Below are 17,546 nucleotides of genomic sequence, written 5' to 3'. Positions count from 1 at the left end.
GGCTTTTGTCTTCTGGAGTCCAGTGTTTAATTTTCTCGTTGTTTGCTTATCTCATTTTCCTTTCCTTCTCTGACTTCTGTTGACTTAACCAGGCAATCATCTTTGTTAAACATTTCTCTATTCTAGAACTATTCAAAACACCTTGTAAACCAACATCAGTTCTCTGAAAGCTCATGCTTCTTGCTTTTGATAGTATTGGACCCCATCCTCAGTGAGCCTACCGTGTGTCCACTCTGTGCTCGTTACCTTAGGAATGAACAAGTGTCAGAGGCCTCACAGGAAAGTTAAAATGAGTCAGTTCTTCAGCTCTTTTAGAGAAATGCATTCTTTATTATCAGTGGAATTGTTAGTGACTTTATGTTCGTATTATAGATAATGCTAGTTAATTTCAAGAGGTGAATGAATTACGTGTCACCTCTCCCTCAAGTTCTTTTTTTTTTTTTAATTTTTTTTTTTTTTAGCGTTTATTTATTTTTGACACAGAGAGAGACAAAGCATGAAGGGGGAGGGTCAGAGAGAGGGAGACACAGAATCTGAAACAGGCTCCAGGCTCCGAGCTGTCAGCACAGAGCCCGACACGGGGCTCAAACTCACGGACTGCGAGATCATGACCTGGGCCGAAGTCGGCCGCTTAACTGACTGAGCCACCCAGGCGCCCCTCCCTCAAGTTCTTTAAATTCAGCTTGAGAATCCTTTCTCAGTGGTCTCCAAGTCTAAGTTAGATGCTTTTTCTCTGTATTTCTATTCTCACATCCATTATCAGCACAACTTCTCATGCCATTCTGATCTATTTGTTTGATTCTCTCTCTCTTTTTTTTTTTTTTAATGTTTGTTTATTTATTTTGAGAGAGAGCGCGAGCAGGGAGGGGGCACATGGTAGGCTCACCGAGAGAGGGAGAGACTCCCAAGCAGGCTCTGCACTATCAGTGCAGAGCCTGATGCGAGGCTCGATCTTACGAACCGTGAGATCACTACGAGAGCTGAAATCAAGAGTCAGCCACTTAACGGACTGAGCCACCCAGGTGCCCCTGTTTGAGTCTCCTCTTGACGTTGAGCTCCTTGAGAGCAGGGACTATCTTTTCTATACTCCTAGCACCTTGGACAATATAAGCCCTGCAACATAATTTTTTGAAAGCATGCAGGCGTGATAAACCTTACTTGTATTTAAATGTACCACATGTTGCAATACCTCTTCTCTGTAACCCTGAGAACTTACGTGTTTTTTGCAACTTCCTGTTCTGATCCAGTTTGAAGAGGTTTAGCTTTCCCTTTTGTGAAACTTGGTGCCATTTTAAAACGATTCTGAAAGACACAGGGTAATGACTTCCATTTACTCCCTGCCTTCTGATGGAGTGAGAGAGGGCTCATTTCTTCAGTGTATTATTAGGGAGCAGGCATTTGCCTTGGCAGTCCACCTGGCTGTCCCACCTTGAGACACAAATGTCTTCCCCAGTCCGCGTCCTCTCCCAGCTTTCTCTCCCGTCTCTGTCTTCGCAGTCAAGTTCCTTGAAAGAGTAGTTACATTCTTTGTCTTCTGTTGCTTGCCTTTCCCAGACTTCTCAACAGTGTAACATTTTGGTTTCTCTTCTACTCCTCCAGTGAAGCTAATCTTGCCGGGGCACTTACAACCTGGCAAGTTGGCCATATCCAAGGAAGGTTTTTTTTAAGTTTATTTATTTGTTTTGAGAGAGTGAGAGAGAGAGAACACATGAGCAGGGGAGGGACAGGAGAGAGAGAATCCCAAGCAGGCTCTGTGCAGTTTTGTGCAGAGCCCAACGTGGGGCTCAATCTCATGACCTGTGAGATCGTGACCTGAGCCGAAATCAAGAGTCGCTTAACCACCAACTGAGCCACCCAGGCGCCCCTCCAAGAAAGGCTTTAATGAAAGTCATCTCTGCTGCATTTGACCCAGTTGACCATCCTTCCTTTGTTACTCGTCACCTTTGTCACTACTTTCCTCTACATTAAGTCCTGCTGGTTTTGTTTGTTTGTTTACTCCCTCCTTCCTTCCTTCCTTCAACAAACGTGAATGTAGTGCCGCTCATCCGCAAGGCTAGCCACAGAGGCTGTGACCAGAGACAGACATGGGCCCTGCTCTCATGGATCCTACAGTCCACCAGGAGAGTAGCCACTCATTCACTGAACTCAACAAATACTTATTTAGCGCCTCGTGTTTTCCAGCTACTGCCATGCCTACCAACTAAAGAGGTATTGCTATAAAACCATTCCTTGAGGAAGAAACTTTTAATGGAAGCTTGCATTGGCCAAGTAAAAAACCTGGATGGGAATAGGGGTTGGTAGGGCAAGGAGACGGGGAGCGGTAGTTAATTATTGATGGCGCTGCTACTTATAAAGTTCTCAACTGCTGTCGCATCTTAAGAATGAGAGCCTGCCCTTATCGCTCACCATTGTTGAAGCGCCCTGGTTGAGACACGCTGCTCCTTCATTGTGGCAGCCATAGTCCTGCTTCTCACTTCCTGGTCGGTGACTGTTTTGAAATCTCTACCTGGCAGAACCAAAGAGGTTTTCAGTCTTGATGGGAAGTCAGGATGTATGTGTGAGAGGATCATTAACAGCATGGGCTCGGTGCCGAATGAGTGGTATAGTTAAATATTATTGGATCAGAGAAGGGCACTGTCACTCACACGTGGGGTGATCATGGCAGGCCTTGGAAGTAGTGAGGCTTGAATGGAAGGAAGAGAGAGACTTAGAAAAGGAGAGAAGGAACCAGACGTTTCCAACAGAGAGGAAGGAGAGGCAGAGGCAGGTGAGTGGGAATTCAGTGTGGTGATTGAGGAAGGGGTCCTGTTGCCGTAGGCCTAGATGGAACCTACTGTTGGACTGGTTCTGGAGTAATGTGGTCAAAGGCAGAAGGGGACCTACGGGGGGGGGGGGGAGGGGAAGGGGGACTTTGAATATCAGGCAAAGGGACCTTAACATCTGAGCATAGAGATGGCATGTGGAGAACACTGCTTTAGAACGAATCTGGCAATGAGTGGCTTCAGACCTACTAGGCACTGAGACATGATGATGCCCAGCCCAATAATTCAGTTCCATGGATGTTTACAGAGCACCTCCTGCACGTCAGGGGGAAGGTGAGGAACAAATAATACGTGGGAGAGCACTTGCTAAAGACTTGTGCAAGATTGTTGGGGGTTGGGCAGATGAGAGAAGGAATGAGAAGGAGACTGGAGGAGTCAGGGCTCCTCCCATCCCTGCACCCACAGGCTTTAGGGTTTGGCAAACAGTGGCCCGTGGGCCAAATCCATCCAGATGCCTGTTTTTGTAGAATGGTTTTTATATTTTTATTTCTTTTATTATTTATTTATATTTTTTATTCTTTATTTTTTAAATTTACATCCAAGTTAGCATATAGTGCAGCAATGATTTTAGGAGTTTATTTCTTAATGCCCCTTACCCATTTAGCCCATCCCCCTCCCATGACCCCTCCGGTAACCTTTGTTCTCCATATTTAAGAGTCTCTTCTGTTTTGTCCCCTTCCCTGTTTTTATATTATTTTTGCTTCCCTTCCCTGAAGTTCATCTGTTTTGTATCTTAAAGTCTTCATATGAGTGAAGTCATATGATATTTGTCTTTCTCTGTCCTCATATGAGTGAAGTCCCATGATATTTGTCTTTCTCTGACTAATTTCGCTTAGCATAATACCCTCTAGTTCCATCCATGTAGTTGCAAATGACAAGATTTCATTCTTTTTGATTGCCGAGTGATACTGCATTGTATATATATATATACACCACATCTTCTTTATCCATTCATCCATCGATGGACATTTGGGCTCTTTCCATACTTTGGCTTTGTTGATAGTGCTGCTATAAACATGGGGGTGCATGTGCCCCTTCCAAACAACACACCTGTATCCCTTGGATTAATACCTTGTAGTGCAATTGGTGGGTGTAGGGTAGTTCTATTTTTAATTTTTTGGGGGAACCTCCATCCTGTTTTCCAGAGTGGCTGCACCAGTTTGCATTCCCACCAGCAGTGCAAAAGAGATCCTCTCCACATCCTCGCCAACGTCTGTTGTTGCCTGAGTTGTTAATGTTAATCATTCTGACAGGTGTGAGGTGGTATCTCATTGTGGTTTTGGTTTGTATTTCCCTGATGATGAGTGATGTTGAGCATTTTTCATGTGTTGGTTGGCCATCTGGATGTCTTCTTTGGAGAAGTGTCTACTTATGTCTTTTGCCCATTTCTTCACTGGATTATTTGTTTTTTGGATGTTGAGTTTGATAAGTTCTTTATAGACTTTGGATACTAAACCTTTATCTGATATGCAGATATCTTCTCCCATTCTGTCTCTTGCCTTTTAGTTTTGCTGATTGTTTCCTTCACTGTGCAGAAGCTTTTTATTTTGATGAGGTCCCAACAGTTCATTTTTGCTTTTGTTTCCTTTGCCTCTGGAGACATGTTGAGTAAAAAGTTGCTGCAGCCAAGGTCAAAGAGGTTTTTGCCTGCTTTCTCCTCGAGGATTTTGATGACTTCCTGTCTTATGTTTGGGTCTTTCATCCATTTTGAGTTTATTTTTGTGTATGGTGTAAGAAAGTGGTCCAGGTTCATTTTTCTGCATGCCGCTGTCCTGCTTTCCCAGCCCCCCTTGCTGAAGAGACTGTCTTTATTCCACTGGATGTTCTTTTCTGCTTTGTCAAAGATTAGTTGGCAATATGTTTGTGGGTCCATTTCTGGGTTCTCTATTCTGTTCCATTGATCTGAGTGTCTGTTTTTTGTGCCATGGTTTTTATATTTTTAAATGATTTTTTTTAATCAAAAGAATAGTATTACATAGTGAAATGATACGAAATTCAAATTCCACTGTCCATAAAAAAAGTTTTTCTGGAGCACAAGCTGGCTTGTCCATTTAGATATTGTCTATGGTTACTTTCACCTAACAGCGGCAGAGGCGAGGGGTTGTAATAGAGTCCGCGTGGCCCACAAAGCCTAAAACCATCCGGCCCTTTGTGGAAACCTTGTCCATCCTTGAGTCACACCCGCCCTTACCTCAGTCCCTCCGCTCTGAAACTGCCTGTCCCTCTTCCCCCCTGAGGCTTTTCCCTCCACCAGGCTTTTAACTATCCTGTTCTTTATATTCCTCTTAGACTCTCAGCTTCTCTTTTTTCCAAGACCTTTCTCCTTCCAAATATGCTCAGGACCTGCCCTACTTTTAAGAAAAAATCTTCAACTCAGAAGTCCACTCTGGCTCCTGCTGTCCATCTCTCATCTCTGCCTCCACTTCGTCTTTGGTTCATTCACCTTGACCCAGGCTTTGGGCCCTAGCAGTTCATTAAAACTTAGCCTTGTTAAGTAACTAGTGATTCCTAGCTGCTGGATCTAGGAGTTTCCTCAGACCTATCTTGTTTTCTCAAGACATTTCAGGTTTTGATCATTCTTCCTTGAGATCCTTTTTCTTTTTCTTTGTTTTTTTTTTTTTTAATTTTAAAGGTTTTTTCATTTTTGAGAGAGAGAGAGAGAGAGAGCAAGAAGGGGAGGGGCAGAGAGAGAGGGAAACACAGAATCCAAAGCAGGCTCCAGGCTTGAGCTGTCAGCACAGAGCCCGATGTGGGGCTCGAACTCAGAAACGATGAGATGGTGACCTGGGCTGAAGTCGGATGCTTAACCAACTGAGCCACCCTGGCGCCCTTCTTTTTTTTTTTCTTAATTTTTCTTTTTTAATTTTTTAGAGAGAGAGAGCATGAGCAGGGCAGAGAAGCAGAGAGCGAGGGAGAGCAAGAATCTCAAGCAGGTTCCACACTCAGTGCAGAGCCCCACACAGGGTTTGATTCCATGACTCTGTGATCATGACCTGAGCCGAACTCAAGAGTCAGACACTCAACCATCTGAGCCACCCAGACACCCCCTCGAGATCCTTTTTCTCTTACCTTCTGTGCCATCATTCTCCTTTGTGTCTTCCTGTTTCCCCAGCCCATTCCCCTACTCACCCAGCAGTGGCTTCACTTCTTTTACAAGCACCTTAAACATTGGTGACTTTCTGAACTCTAGCCTTTGTCCTCTTACAAGAGCTCCTTTTGTATACTCACTCTATGCCATTCACTATATTTAAATGAATTATGCAGATTATTCCTGATCCTTACAACAATCCTAAAAAGATAGGTTTTATTTCCTCCATATTGTAAATAAGGAAAGTGAGGCTTAGTGTACTTAAGTAATTTTCTCAAGGTTACACAGTAAGTGGCAGAGCTGTGCTTGAACCTGGCCTGCTTTGGTATGCAGGTAAAGTCAGCTACGTGTACCAGGGACTCCTGCCATAGGCATCCCTTTCAGTTTCCAGCCTGTATGTCTGACTGTCCACTAGACGTTTCTACCTGGAAGTCCTGGTAGCACCTCAAAGCCAACTCATCATCTCTCCTCCATCCCCATCCAGCCCCAGGTTGGTGGTGTGCCCATCTGTTTAGTCACCCAGGCCACACTCTTGACCGAGGCTTTATCTCTCCCTAACCCCTTCTGCTCCCCAGTTGCCACTGCGGCCAGTCATTCCTCCTGCTTTAATTTCTCTGAAATTCATTTCTCACATTGTCCACTCTCGCTTGCTGTTCAGGTTTTTCTCATCTCTCTCCTGGACTATTGTCCCTCCTTCTCCTAGCCTCTACCCCTTCTTCTGTTCTCTTACCCTTCCAGCCCATCCTCCACTAGGCTACCAGAAGGATCTCTCCTAAACTGCAGATCTCATTTGTTGCTCCCTTGGTTGAAACCTGTTGGTGAGTCCCCTTTGTCCTGTTCCTCTACTCCACAGTTTGACTAAGGAGGCCTCACCTTATTTTTCTAGATCTTTCTCCTTCCAGCCTCATATGTACTGCGAGTGTGTTTGTGGTTCACTGTACCAGCACTCCTATTTCCCTGCAGTTCCCAAGGTGTCACCTCTTTCTGGAATGCCCTTCTCTTCCTGGTTTATCTGAGAAACACCTTTTCAGTGTATCCCTAAAACAAACAGGCAAATGATAAACACTTCAATTCAGAGAGAGTGCCTCAGCTTCTGAGCCTTGACTGTTTACAGTCTTTCCAAGAGGGGTTAGGTTTCCCCTTTTTGTATTCCCCAGGCACCTTGGGCACGTATCTGTTGTCAGACTCAGCACAGTGTATAAACATTTGTGCACGTCTACCTCCTTAAAATCGACACTCCTTCAAAGCAGAGATCTTTGTCTTGTTCACTTGTTTGTCTGTGGCATCTGGCTTGTTGCCTGGGACCTGGTAGTTCAGTAACTGTGGAATGAATTACTAGCAGCGTTGTTGGAGATGTGGACTGAGGCTTGGGAGAAGGATCGGAGTCAACGGATGAAGACGTTCATGAAAGCTGAAGAGCAGACGGTGCTAGCACCTTGGTGTGTGTGGCATCAGATCATTTACAACGTATTTTCACAAACGTCCGATCTCATTTCGCTCCTCGCCACAGCACTGTGAGACAGGCAAGGCAGGCATCAATGCTCGCATTTGAGGAATGAAAAACTGAGGCTCAGAGTAACGAAATGACTTGAAAGTTCCTGAACATAAGTGCCAGAAATTACTCCTCCCCCAGCCACGTCTCATGCTGCTTCCCCTGAACTGGGGCAGGTATGGGAGGGTCTGGGAGATGGGAGATAAGTGCCAGAATGAACCTATTTATCAAAGGAGTGCCCCGGAGAAGAAGATAAAGAGAGCCCCAAGGAATTGCTGTGTTGTGGAGGATAAGTTTTTAGGAGGGGAGGGCATCACTGATGAGATAGTTTTGCAAGTAAATGAAGGAAAATGGAAAAGGATGGAAGGGTTTGACCACCAGGAAGTGCAAGAGAATGTCCTGCAGTGAAACCAGCTTGCTGAGTTGCCAAGTTCTTAAAAGGAACATGTGGGCACCGAGGGAGAGGGAGGCTCACATGTGTGCCACCCTTTCTAGAAGCTTGGTGGTGAAAGTGAAACCGAGAGGCTGGCATTTTGAGAAATGTCATGCCAGCAAATACTCCGAGAACTCCATGGTACAGTATTTTCATTTCATAGACTGGAAATCACGCTGGGGAAATAATGCTGGATGACTGAGTATATCAATATTAGGATATTTCAGACTCACTTTAACGTTGGCCGGTTCCAGTCAGGGTGGGGTGCCATAGGGCAGGGTGTTTAATCAAGCCTTAAGACAGAGCCAAAGTGGTGTTTCAGTATTGGTAACTGTAACAGTAGAGGCCCACCTTTAGAGGCCAGATGTGTACTAGAGTGTGGAAACCCCCTCCTTCTATTCATTCAGAGTATTCATGTACCTACGAGTTCATCTCGTGCCCGTGACTTGTTATTTGTTGTTCAGAAGTGATCTGATCAACGGGAAGATTTCCCCGCCTTGTTGTTAGAGGCCGTTTTCTGTGTTGACGGTACAAACCTCTGTGTGTCGTCCACATCTCCTGGGGAGGCAGACTCTGGGGGAGAGCAGGGCCCTGGGCAGCTCTTTCGCCCTGTTGATGAGGTGTCCTTTGTGCGCCAGGTAAAGCGGTACCAGTGCACATTCGAGGGCTGTCCCCGCACCTACAGCACAGCGGGCAACCTGCGCACCCACCAGAAGACTCACCGGGGAGAGTACACCTTTGTCTGTAATCAGGAGGGCTGCGGCAAGGCCTTCCTCACCTCCTACAGCCTCAGGATCCACGTGCGAGTGCACACGAAGGAGAAGCCATTTGAGTGCGACGTACAGGGCTGTGAGAAGGCGTTCAACACTCTGTACAGGTCAGCCTCCTCTCCACCCTTTGACCCTGACTTTGTGATGGCAGAGCCCTCTCCTTGCCCTGCACAGATATGCACTTCCAGGGCTTGAAAGAGCATGGCTGGGCTCACCTGTCTAAAATTCGCTGGGGGATCTTATTACTTAAAGATCGGCATATATTGGGTTGGTGAAACAGGATAGTACATTTGTGTTTAGATTTGTATTTCCTGGAGTGGCATAGTAGCATGGGGATTTTAATACTTGGCCTAATATGTCCCCTTGGCTCAGGATCTTGGTAATAAGGCTTCTGTCACCTTCTTTCCTTCCTCACCTTGAAGCTAACTTTTTTCTACCACTCATTGGCCAGTTCTCTTTCACACTGTTTGTGTCAGGAGACTTGTATTAGTCTTCAACTTTGGGTCTAAAATAACAGACGTAGCAATAGCTAACACTTGTGAAGCATTTGTTGTGCTCAGCACTGTTCTGTGTGCTAATCCTCACAGCAGTTATAAGTAAGTGGAAGCATAGAGAGGTTTTAGAACTGGTTCAAGGCCCCCATCTAGTAGGAAGTAGGACCAGGATTTGAGTCCCAGGCAGTCTGGTGGCAGAGGCACACTCCTACCACTCTGCCGTGGACTTCTCTGAATTTCTCTCCGAGCAAAAAATTTTGGATCCTGAATTCTTCTGCACTGGATCCAGAAACACATTGAGCTGACATGGGTCAGAGGCTCTGTAGCATATGATGCCAATGACAATGGGAAGTGTTCTCCGGCATATCTTGCAGGCTGAAAGCACATCAGCGGCTTCACACAGGGAAAACGTTTAACTGTGAATCTGAAGGCTGCAGCAAGTACTTCACCACACTCAGCGATCTGAGGAAGCACATTCGAACCCATACAGGAGAAAAGCCATTTCGGTAAGTCTTAACTGTTTTCTGTTTGTCACTGACCGTGTTTCAGCTGGGTGTCTCGATGTCCCCTCACGTTTTTCAAAGCAGAAGGAAAACTCCCCACGCTAGTTCTTTGGGGGTGTTGGCTCTCCCCGGCATGGCTACGACCAGCTGCACGCCAGAGGGGGAGCAGTGGCTTCTAAGGGCATCCTTACTCCAGACTCGGACAATGGCCTTTCTGCCTCCTGCTTTTCCTTTGTTTTCAAGAAGCATTTGTTGAAACTCGCTTATGTGGGAGGCACTCTTATCAGTGCTAGAGAAATACTGAGATCCACTCTCTTCTCTTGAGAACTTAGTCTGGTGGGAAAGAACCACAGGTAACTGGAAAGCTTACAAGACTGAGGTGCTCAGAGGACTTTGAGCACAGGGGAAGGGATAGCTACCTAAAAATCGAGGTAGGGAGAGGAGGAGGAGATGAGGGGTAAGGGTGCTTAGGCTAGCGGTGCAGGTATTTTATTCTGTTACCTTAGTTGTTTTGTAATATGTGTGTGTATACACAAACATATAGGAGCATCCATTTTTGTCTGTATATTTCTATCTCTATATATTTGTGCACATATGTGTATTTAATACATCCACGTGTAAATGTATAAGCTTGCAGGAAGGACTTGTATCATCTACTTTCTTCTCTGCTCATAGCACATAGCATGGTTCTACAAATAAATAAAAAGCTAGAGTATTTCTTTTAAAGATCATTTATTTATTTTGAGAGAGAGCATGCATGCAAACAGGGGAGGGGTAGAGAGAGAGAGAATCCCAGGCAGGCTCTGTGTTCAGAGCAGAGCCTGATGCGGGGCTTAATCTCATGACCGAGAGATCACCACCTGAGCGGATGTCAGGAGTCGGATGCTTAATCGACCGAGCCACCCCGGTGCCCCAAAGCAAGAGAATTTTTTATTTAGGTGGTAGGTAAGCTGTATACCCAATGTGGAGCTTGAGCTCATAACTCCGAGGTCAAGAGTTGCACGCTCTACATACTAGGCGCCTGTAAAAGCAGAAGTATTTAGATTCTAGTTGGTTACTCACCAGGTTCTGTGAAGCTTGGGTTACTTCTTTCCCCCGTAGTGGGAGACTCTGATTTCTATTCAATCACATGTATTTTTGTGATGATTAAAACTGTTAATTTTTCTTGAATATTAGATGGGACTTTAGGCACAATGATTATATATAATTAAAAAGTAAAATGCTCCAGAGAAACTTGCTTTTTAAGGAAATTAAATACTTTGGCTTACAAGAAAATGCATTCATTTATTCATATAAATAGTTACTGGGGTGCCTGGGTGGCTCAGTTGGTTAAGCATTTGACTCTTAGTTTCAGCTCAGGTCATGGTCTCACAGTTCGTGAGATAGAGCCCTGCATGGGATTCCACTCTGATGGCGCGGAGCCTGCTTGGGATTCTCTCTCTGTCCCTCTCTCTCTCTGCTTTTCCCTGCTTGTGCACGCTCTCTCTCTCAAAATAAATAAACTTAAAAAAAAAAAAAAGTTATTGAGGCACCTGGGTGGCTCAGTCGGTTGAGTATCTGACTTCAGCTCAGGTCACGATCTCACGGTCGGTGAGTTCAAGTCCTGCTTCGGGCTCTGTGCTGACAGTTCCGAGCCTGGAGCCTGCTTCGGATTCTGTGTCTCCCTCTCTCTCTGCTCCTCTCCCGCTCACTCTCTGTCTCTCTCTCCTTCAAAAATAAATAAAGATTTAAAAAAAATTTTTTTAAAGTTATTATTGAATGCCTGCTGTGTGCAAGAACTATGGCAGATGTAAAGAACTATGTGGACCCCACCCTCAAAGAGTGTATAATCTAAGAGAACCGATAACAAATGGATACACATAGAGATAAAATAAGAATGGAAACAACAGATGCCATAAAAGAAGCACATAGATAAATGCCTCAGAAGTTCTCAGGAGGGGAAGATTACTTCTAGCTTCGGTTATCAAGAAAGTAGAAGAGAAAGAAGTGGATCTTGACACTGAAGATTATAAATTAGTCATTACAGCCACTACACCTTACATATTATACAGTCAATGTAGTCGGGACTGATCTTGTCTTAGTGCTATATTGTAGGCTTCATGCCTGTATGAGAGCCTCTGTACGTGCTATCGATATTCCTGGTATTCCACTGGCAATAGATTTTTCATATCGGCTCTGATCGTCAATAGAATTCTGTTCAGTAAGTCATCAAAAGGCTTTTAGTTTCAGAGCTCTCAACATGTGACTTGTAGGACAGGAAATGTTTATCCTGGGCCGTCAGTCCCCTCTGTTCCCAGATTTGTCACCTTCTCCAGTGATTTGTCTTCATTCCCATCTCAAAAACCAATTTCCTATATCGGATCGCAGTGTTCTGAACGTTTGTTTTAGGTTGAGCTTGTATTTATAAGAGATGTTGAAGATAGAGATCTGTTTACCCAATGACTGCTGTTTCTCTTTGCTTAAACAACGTACTTAGGTGTGATCATGATGGCTGTGGGAAAGCATTTGCAGCAAGCCACCACCTTAAAACCCACGTCCGCACACATACCGGTGAGTGTAGACTAATTTTTACTTTTTATTTGAATCTTCATCAGACCAGTAAATATCTGCATTTCTGTCGAGACCTGTAGAGCTTTGTAGAAGAAGCAAGCCTAATCAGCGTAGCCTTTGCCTATAATGTTTGAGTTTCTTTCAGAGGTAAAAGGACCTAAGATTGGACTCTGAAATCCAGCCTTAAGAAATGAAACCAGTACAGAGATTCTCAAAAAAAGAACCTTGCCGGCGGGGGGGGGGGGGGGGGGGGACGGGGGACGGGGGACGGGTACTAATCTTCTCTTTAAGGTTGCCAGGAGAAGGCCATTTTTGCTCTACATTAAGTTTTAGGGCTGAGATGGTCAACATGTATTCTGTCCAACTCGTGGCGACTATGACCTGAACCCTCATGAGAATATTTACTTCCCTCTATTAGGGAACAGTAGATGTCTCAAACCAGTGCAATGACTTTATGGTAATATTAACACTACTTGTCATTCTTGCAGGTGAAAGACCCTTTTTCTGCCCCAGTAATGGCTGTGAGAAAACATTCAGCACTCAATACAGTCTCAAAAGTCACATGAAAGGTCACGACAACAAAGGACACTCGTACAATGCACTTCCAAATCACAATGGATCAGAGGTGCGCAGTGTTTTGTCTCTTGTTTCCATCTAGGCAACACGGAACAGCAGTGATTGTTTGTGTATCAAAATAAAAGGTCAAAATGTCTTCTTATGTATCTGTCAGTGAGAGGGAAGAAATCGGGGTCAAGATCTGTGTCTTGTGTTGGGATGGTGTCAGCCAGAGATTTCCCCAGGGTGCCCTGTGCCTCAGCTTTTGATTCAGCTCTGCCTCCTTCCCATCAGGTTTGGTCCAAGAGGTGTCTTAAAACCAGAGGTCTCAGGGGCGCCTGGGTGGCGCAGTCGGTTAAGTGTCCGACTTCAGCCAGGTCACGATCTCGCGGTCCGGGAGTTCGAGCCCCACGTCGGGCTCTGGGCTGATGGCTCAGAGCCTGGAGCCTGTTTCCGATTCTGTGTCTCCCTCTCTCTCTGCCCCTCCCCCGTTCATGCTCTGTCTCTCTCTGTCCCAAAAATAAATAAACGTTGAAAAAAAAAAAATTTAAAACCAGAGGTCTCAGAATGGCTTACAGAGGGTCAGCTGGATGCTCTAAAAGGGTGTTATTTTCTCATTCATGTCTGTGAAATGGCACGTCTCTACTTAAGTTGGAGACACAAGTTACGCTTTTGCTTCACACACCTATTTAATCTGTCATTGGAGAACCAGGCAGAGTCTGGATGGTTTTTTGCCCCTTTGAATCGTCTATGGGCCAGAAGGTTTGAAAGCCACTGACGGTGGGTGCTGAGCCACAGAACATGCCTCTGCAGAGTTTTAGACAGTCTGTCCATTCTTTGCCAGGCCTCCACCATATTTCCCTCTCCTCTGTAGCTCCATTGCAGAGAGGTGCCGGGAGAAATTTATCGTTTTTACTTCTAATGTGCTATTGGGCACTTACGATGTCTTTTAAACCTAGGAAGTGAGCGTTATTATTATCTTACTATTTCATAGATAAAGAAACTGAAGCACACTGACCCCCTTTTGAATAATGAGATTTTTTACTTAAAGTAGGTAATACAATTTTGATTTGGGGGAGAGACAGCATACTTTAGTTCTGTGGTTTTCAATTTTTAAACAGCAAAGGATCCCTTCACATGGACTCTGCTCCTTTATTTTATTAGTAATAGTAACTAACATTTATTGAGTGTTTGCCATGTGCCAAATACTGTGCCAAGTGTTTTTATATGTTTTTATATTATCTCACAAGAGCTCTGTGAGGTCAATACTGTTACTATCCCTACATTACTGATAAAGAAACTTGAGGCAAGGAGAAATGAAATAATGAAATGGTAATTATAGGTTTATAATTATAGTCTGATTCCAGAGCCTGGTTCTTGACCCCTCTCTTGTAAGAGGCAAAATGACTTTATTGTGAGGGCTGCAGCCTCTGGAGCTCAGCTGCCTGAATTCAGATCCAAGCTCCACTGCTGATCCATTAGGCAAATGGCATCTTTGTGCCTCAGTTTCTTCATCTGTGAAACCAGATAAAAATATTGAGATCTGGGAGTCTTTGTCTACTAAGCTGCATGCATTAAGTTGCGATCAGCATTTGTGTGATAATCCAGGGACGCTTTAATTGGTGACAGCCCCTAAGCACTGAGGCATCCCAGTGGACGGTGCTCAGGTCTCGTCTTCTCTGGATCACAGCTCACTCCCCAGTGAAGGGAAACTCCTCTCGTCTCAGGCTCTCAATGCCATCTAGATTGCCTTTGAGTCCTAAATATAGATCTCCAGCCTGGATCTCTTCCTCAACTCTAGACTTGTACAGACAATTCTCACTTAGGATGGTTTGACTTTACATGTACAAAAAGCAATATGCATTCAGCAGAAACCATACTTTGAATTTTGATTTGGATCTTTTCCTGGTCTTATTGTGGGCCATATCATCCTCTCTTGTCATGCTGGGCAGTGGAACCAAGCCACACCCCCCACACCCCCATCAACCCCGTGATCACAAAGGTAAATAACTGATAACACTTACAGCTATTCCAGACCCATACAACCGGTCTGTGTTTTTCCCTGTCACTACAGTATTCAATCAATTACATGAGCTACTCAGCACTTTATTACGAAATCAGCTTTGTGGTAGATCATTTTGCCCACTGTAGGCTAATGTAAGCGTTCTGAGTGCATTTCAGGTAGGCTCGGCTAAGCTGTGATGTTTGGAAGTTTAGGTGTTCAATGCATTTTCGACTATCAGGACATAGCTGCACCGTTAGTTGAGGGAGATCTATCTATTCAGCCTCCCTCTTCAACCCAGATCTCCTCTGTCTTCTCAAATCTGGTATGTCCAAACCTGCTCCTCCTGCGGTTTTCCCCACCTTGGTAAATGGCACCTCTGGTTTTTTTTTAGTGGCAAGGACAAAAATCTTGGAGTTGTTCTTGATACCTCTCCCCCCGCCCTCCCACCATACCCCATCTCTACCAGCAGAGTCTGTCAAGTCTACCATGAGAATATATGTAGAATCTGATCACTTCTGATGACTGCATTCAGGCCACTGTCATCTTTTGTCTGGATCACTGCAGTAACTGCTAAGCGGACTTCCTCACACCTTTCCTCCTCTCCCAACTCCCACTCTGCCCTGCCACAGACTCATCTACGTATTTCACCCAGAGCAACCTTTCTAAACCATAAGGCAAATAATGTCTGTCCTCTGCTCATGAGCCTCCAGTAGCTTCTTGTATCACTTACAGCAAAAGTCAAAATCTTTACAGTGGCCCACAGGGCCTTATACACTCCAGTCCGGTCCCTTCTCTGGCCGGATGTACTTCTCTTCCTCTCACTGTAGCCGTACTGTCCTCCTCGTGGTGCCTTGAACAAGGGAAGCCCGTTCCTGCCTCTGGGCCTTTGTACTTGCTATATGCTCTGCTTGGAACTCCACGGATATGTGCATGGCCCACACGCTCTTTCCTTCTCAAATGCCAGGATCTCCTCATGCCAGTTTATCTGAGAGGCCTCCCCTGATCTAATGAAACAGCAACTCCTACCCCAGCATTCTCTATTCCCTTTACCCTCCACAGCACTCAGCAGCATCTTCTATTCTATACATTTCTTTGCATTTTTTGTCACTCTCCACCCCCCTGCCCCAACTAGACTATACGCTGTATGGTGACAGGTATCTTGTTTTGTTCATTATTGTATCCCTGGGCCTGGGACAGTGCCTAATGCATAATAGGTGCTCAGTGAATATTTGTCAAATGCTTGCATGAATGGGAACATCTCATCCATGAGGTAAGCAGGGTTACTGCTTAAGGTGTGTGAGTTGCAGCTAGCGTTCTAGGAATCCAGAGTTGAGAGTTAGCCTAGGCTGTCGTATTTGAAAAGTAAATCCTCAGTACGTACTGCTCTGAGTAAGGATCCCTGAGATACTGGGGATCCAGTGGTACAGTGGAAGCTGGACTTCCCATCAGAAGAACTGGGTCTGTGTTCTTCTAATTAGCTGTGTGATTTTGGACTGTTCACTGCCAGACTTAGCATTAATTTTCTCACATTTAAAACGGGAATATAAAATAAAACTTCACGAGTGTATATGAATAGCAGATGAGGTCATGTGAAATTGCTTTGTAAATGATAAGATCAGTTCTACAAATAACTGATTTTGTATTATCACAGCTTTTGTTAACTCTGGAGCTTGAGTCATGAGATAATTCTTAAGCTCTTTATTAGCCGTCTTTAAGAAATATAATAGGTTCTTCTAAGAATATCAGGACTTAAAAAACTGAAATAATTCACATAGCTCTTGCTTTGGATGGTTTATGCCTCTCCAGGTAACAAATCTAGACATTTGGGACCGTAGGGACGTTAGAGTCAAGTGTTGTATTCCATGCTATGCTACTACAAATCCTGATTTTTTTTTTTTTGGCTTTTTACTCAATTAGAATGTTTTCTCTTTCACAGGATACAAATCAGTCGCTTTGTCTGAGTGACTTGAGCCTTCTGTCCACAGATTCTGAACTTCGAGAAAATTCTACAGTAAGTACACCTGTGATACGAGTGTGAGACAAATAAGTTCAAGAATTGAGCACTCCGTTTGGTGGGAACATCGAAGGAGGCCAGTCTTTGAAGTCTTCAGATGTAGTTGTGTTCAATTACTGACCACTTCGGGCTCCTTTGTTTGGGGTTTTATTTCCTGATAGAGCCCCAATGGGAGGGGTTTGCTATCTCTGATGCCTAATGCCTTTTGACCCACATCACTCCATTGATAACCTCTGGCCCCAGAAAATTTCTTCCTTTTATTCATTTAGCAAATAATTTATTGAGTGCCTATTCCATGAGGCAGTGTGCTGGTGCTGAGCTTGTAGTGGTAAGAGAGTAGGTGTGGTCTGTCCTTATGCAGCTTAAAATTAGTCTACTGGAAGGGGGAGCCGGAATTCCAGTTTCTAGACTTTCTCAAGCCCTGCCGGTCTGACCTGAGTCCGTCTTTTTCTCACCTTGAGCTCACCGCATTGGGTTCCTGCAGGGGACTCTGTCTAGAAGCCCTCCTCTGAAAGACAACCCTGCCGTCTCTTGATCTGATTGCTCCAGTTCCCTCTGTTCGGCATTTCCCTGCCATTCCCATGGCTCCGTGATGTCCCTTGCAGGCCACTGCATTAAGCCTGAGCTGATGCTCATTTGGGAGGGTCTGTGCTTTACTCTGTCACCAACACTGGTTGTTACATGTGCATTGTTTGTTGTTTTCCTGTGGTAAATAAACATTGCTCACGTTAGATTTTCTAGGAGTATATGCATAATAAGAAGGAATCAATGTGATAGGAAGTATCTGAACAGAGACTGGAAGGCTCAGCAATGCCATGAA

General features: G+C 44.7%; 1 protein-coding gene across 4 annotated transcripts in view; it reads left to right on the top strand.

Moving 5' to 3' along the window:
* MTF1 (metal regulatory transcription factor 1) overlaps window positions 1-17,546 on the top strand; it is a 46,688-nt gene that overhangs the window by 11,812 nt on the left and 17,330 nt on the right. For all 4 annotated transcript variants that reach the window (XM_006934585.5, XM_006934584.5, XM_045035566.1 and 1 more), the window contains 5 exons: window positions 8,474-8,712; window positions 9,474-9,605; window positions 12,079-12,152; window positions 12,641-12,777; window positions 16,649-16,723. In XM_006934585.5, the coding sequence (XP_006934647.3) occupies window positions 8,474-8,712; window positions 9,474-9,605; window positions 12,079-12,152; window positions 12,641-12,777; window positions 16,649-16,723 (657 nt within the window). The remainder of the gene's footprint in view (window positions 1-8,473; window positions 8,713-9,473; window positions 9,606-12,078; window positions 12,153-12,640; window positions 12,778-16,648; window positions 16,724-17,546) is intronic.

This window comes from Felis catus, chromosome C1 (assembly GCF_018350175.1).
Source record: "Felis catus isolate Fca126 chromosome C1, F.catus_Fca126_mat1.0, whole genome shotgun sequence".
Lineage (NCBI taxonomy): Eukaryota > Metazoa > Chordata > Mammalia > Carnivora > Felidae > Felis > Felis catus.
Note: the sequence above shows the minus strand (reverse complement) of the source record. Positions and strands in the feature narration are given on the sequence as shown.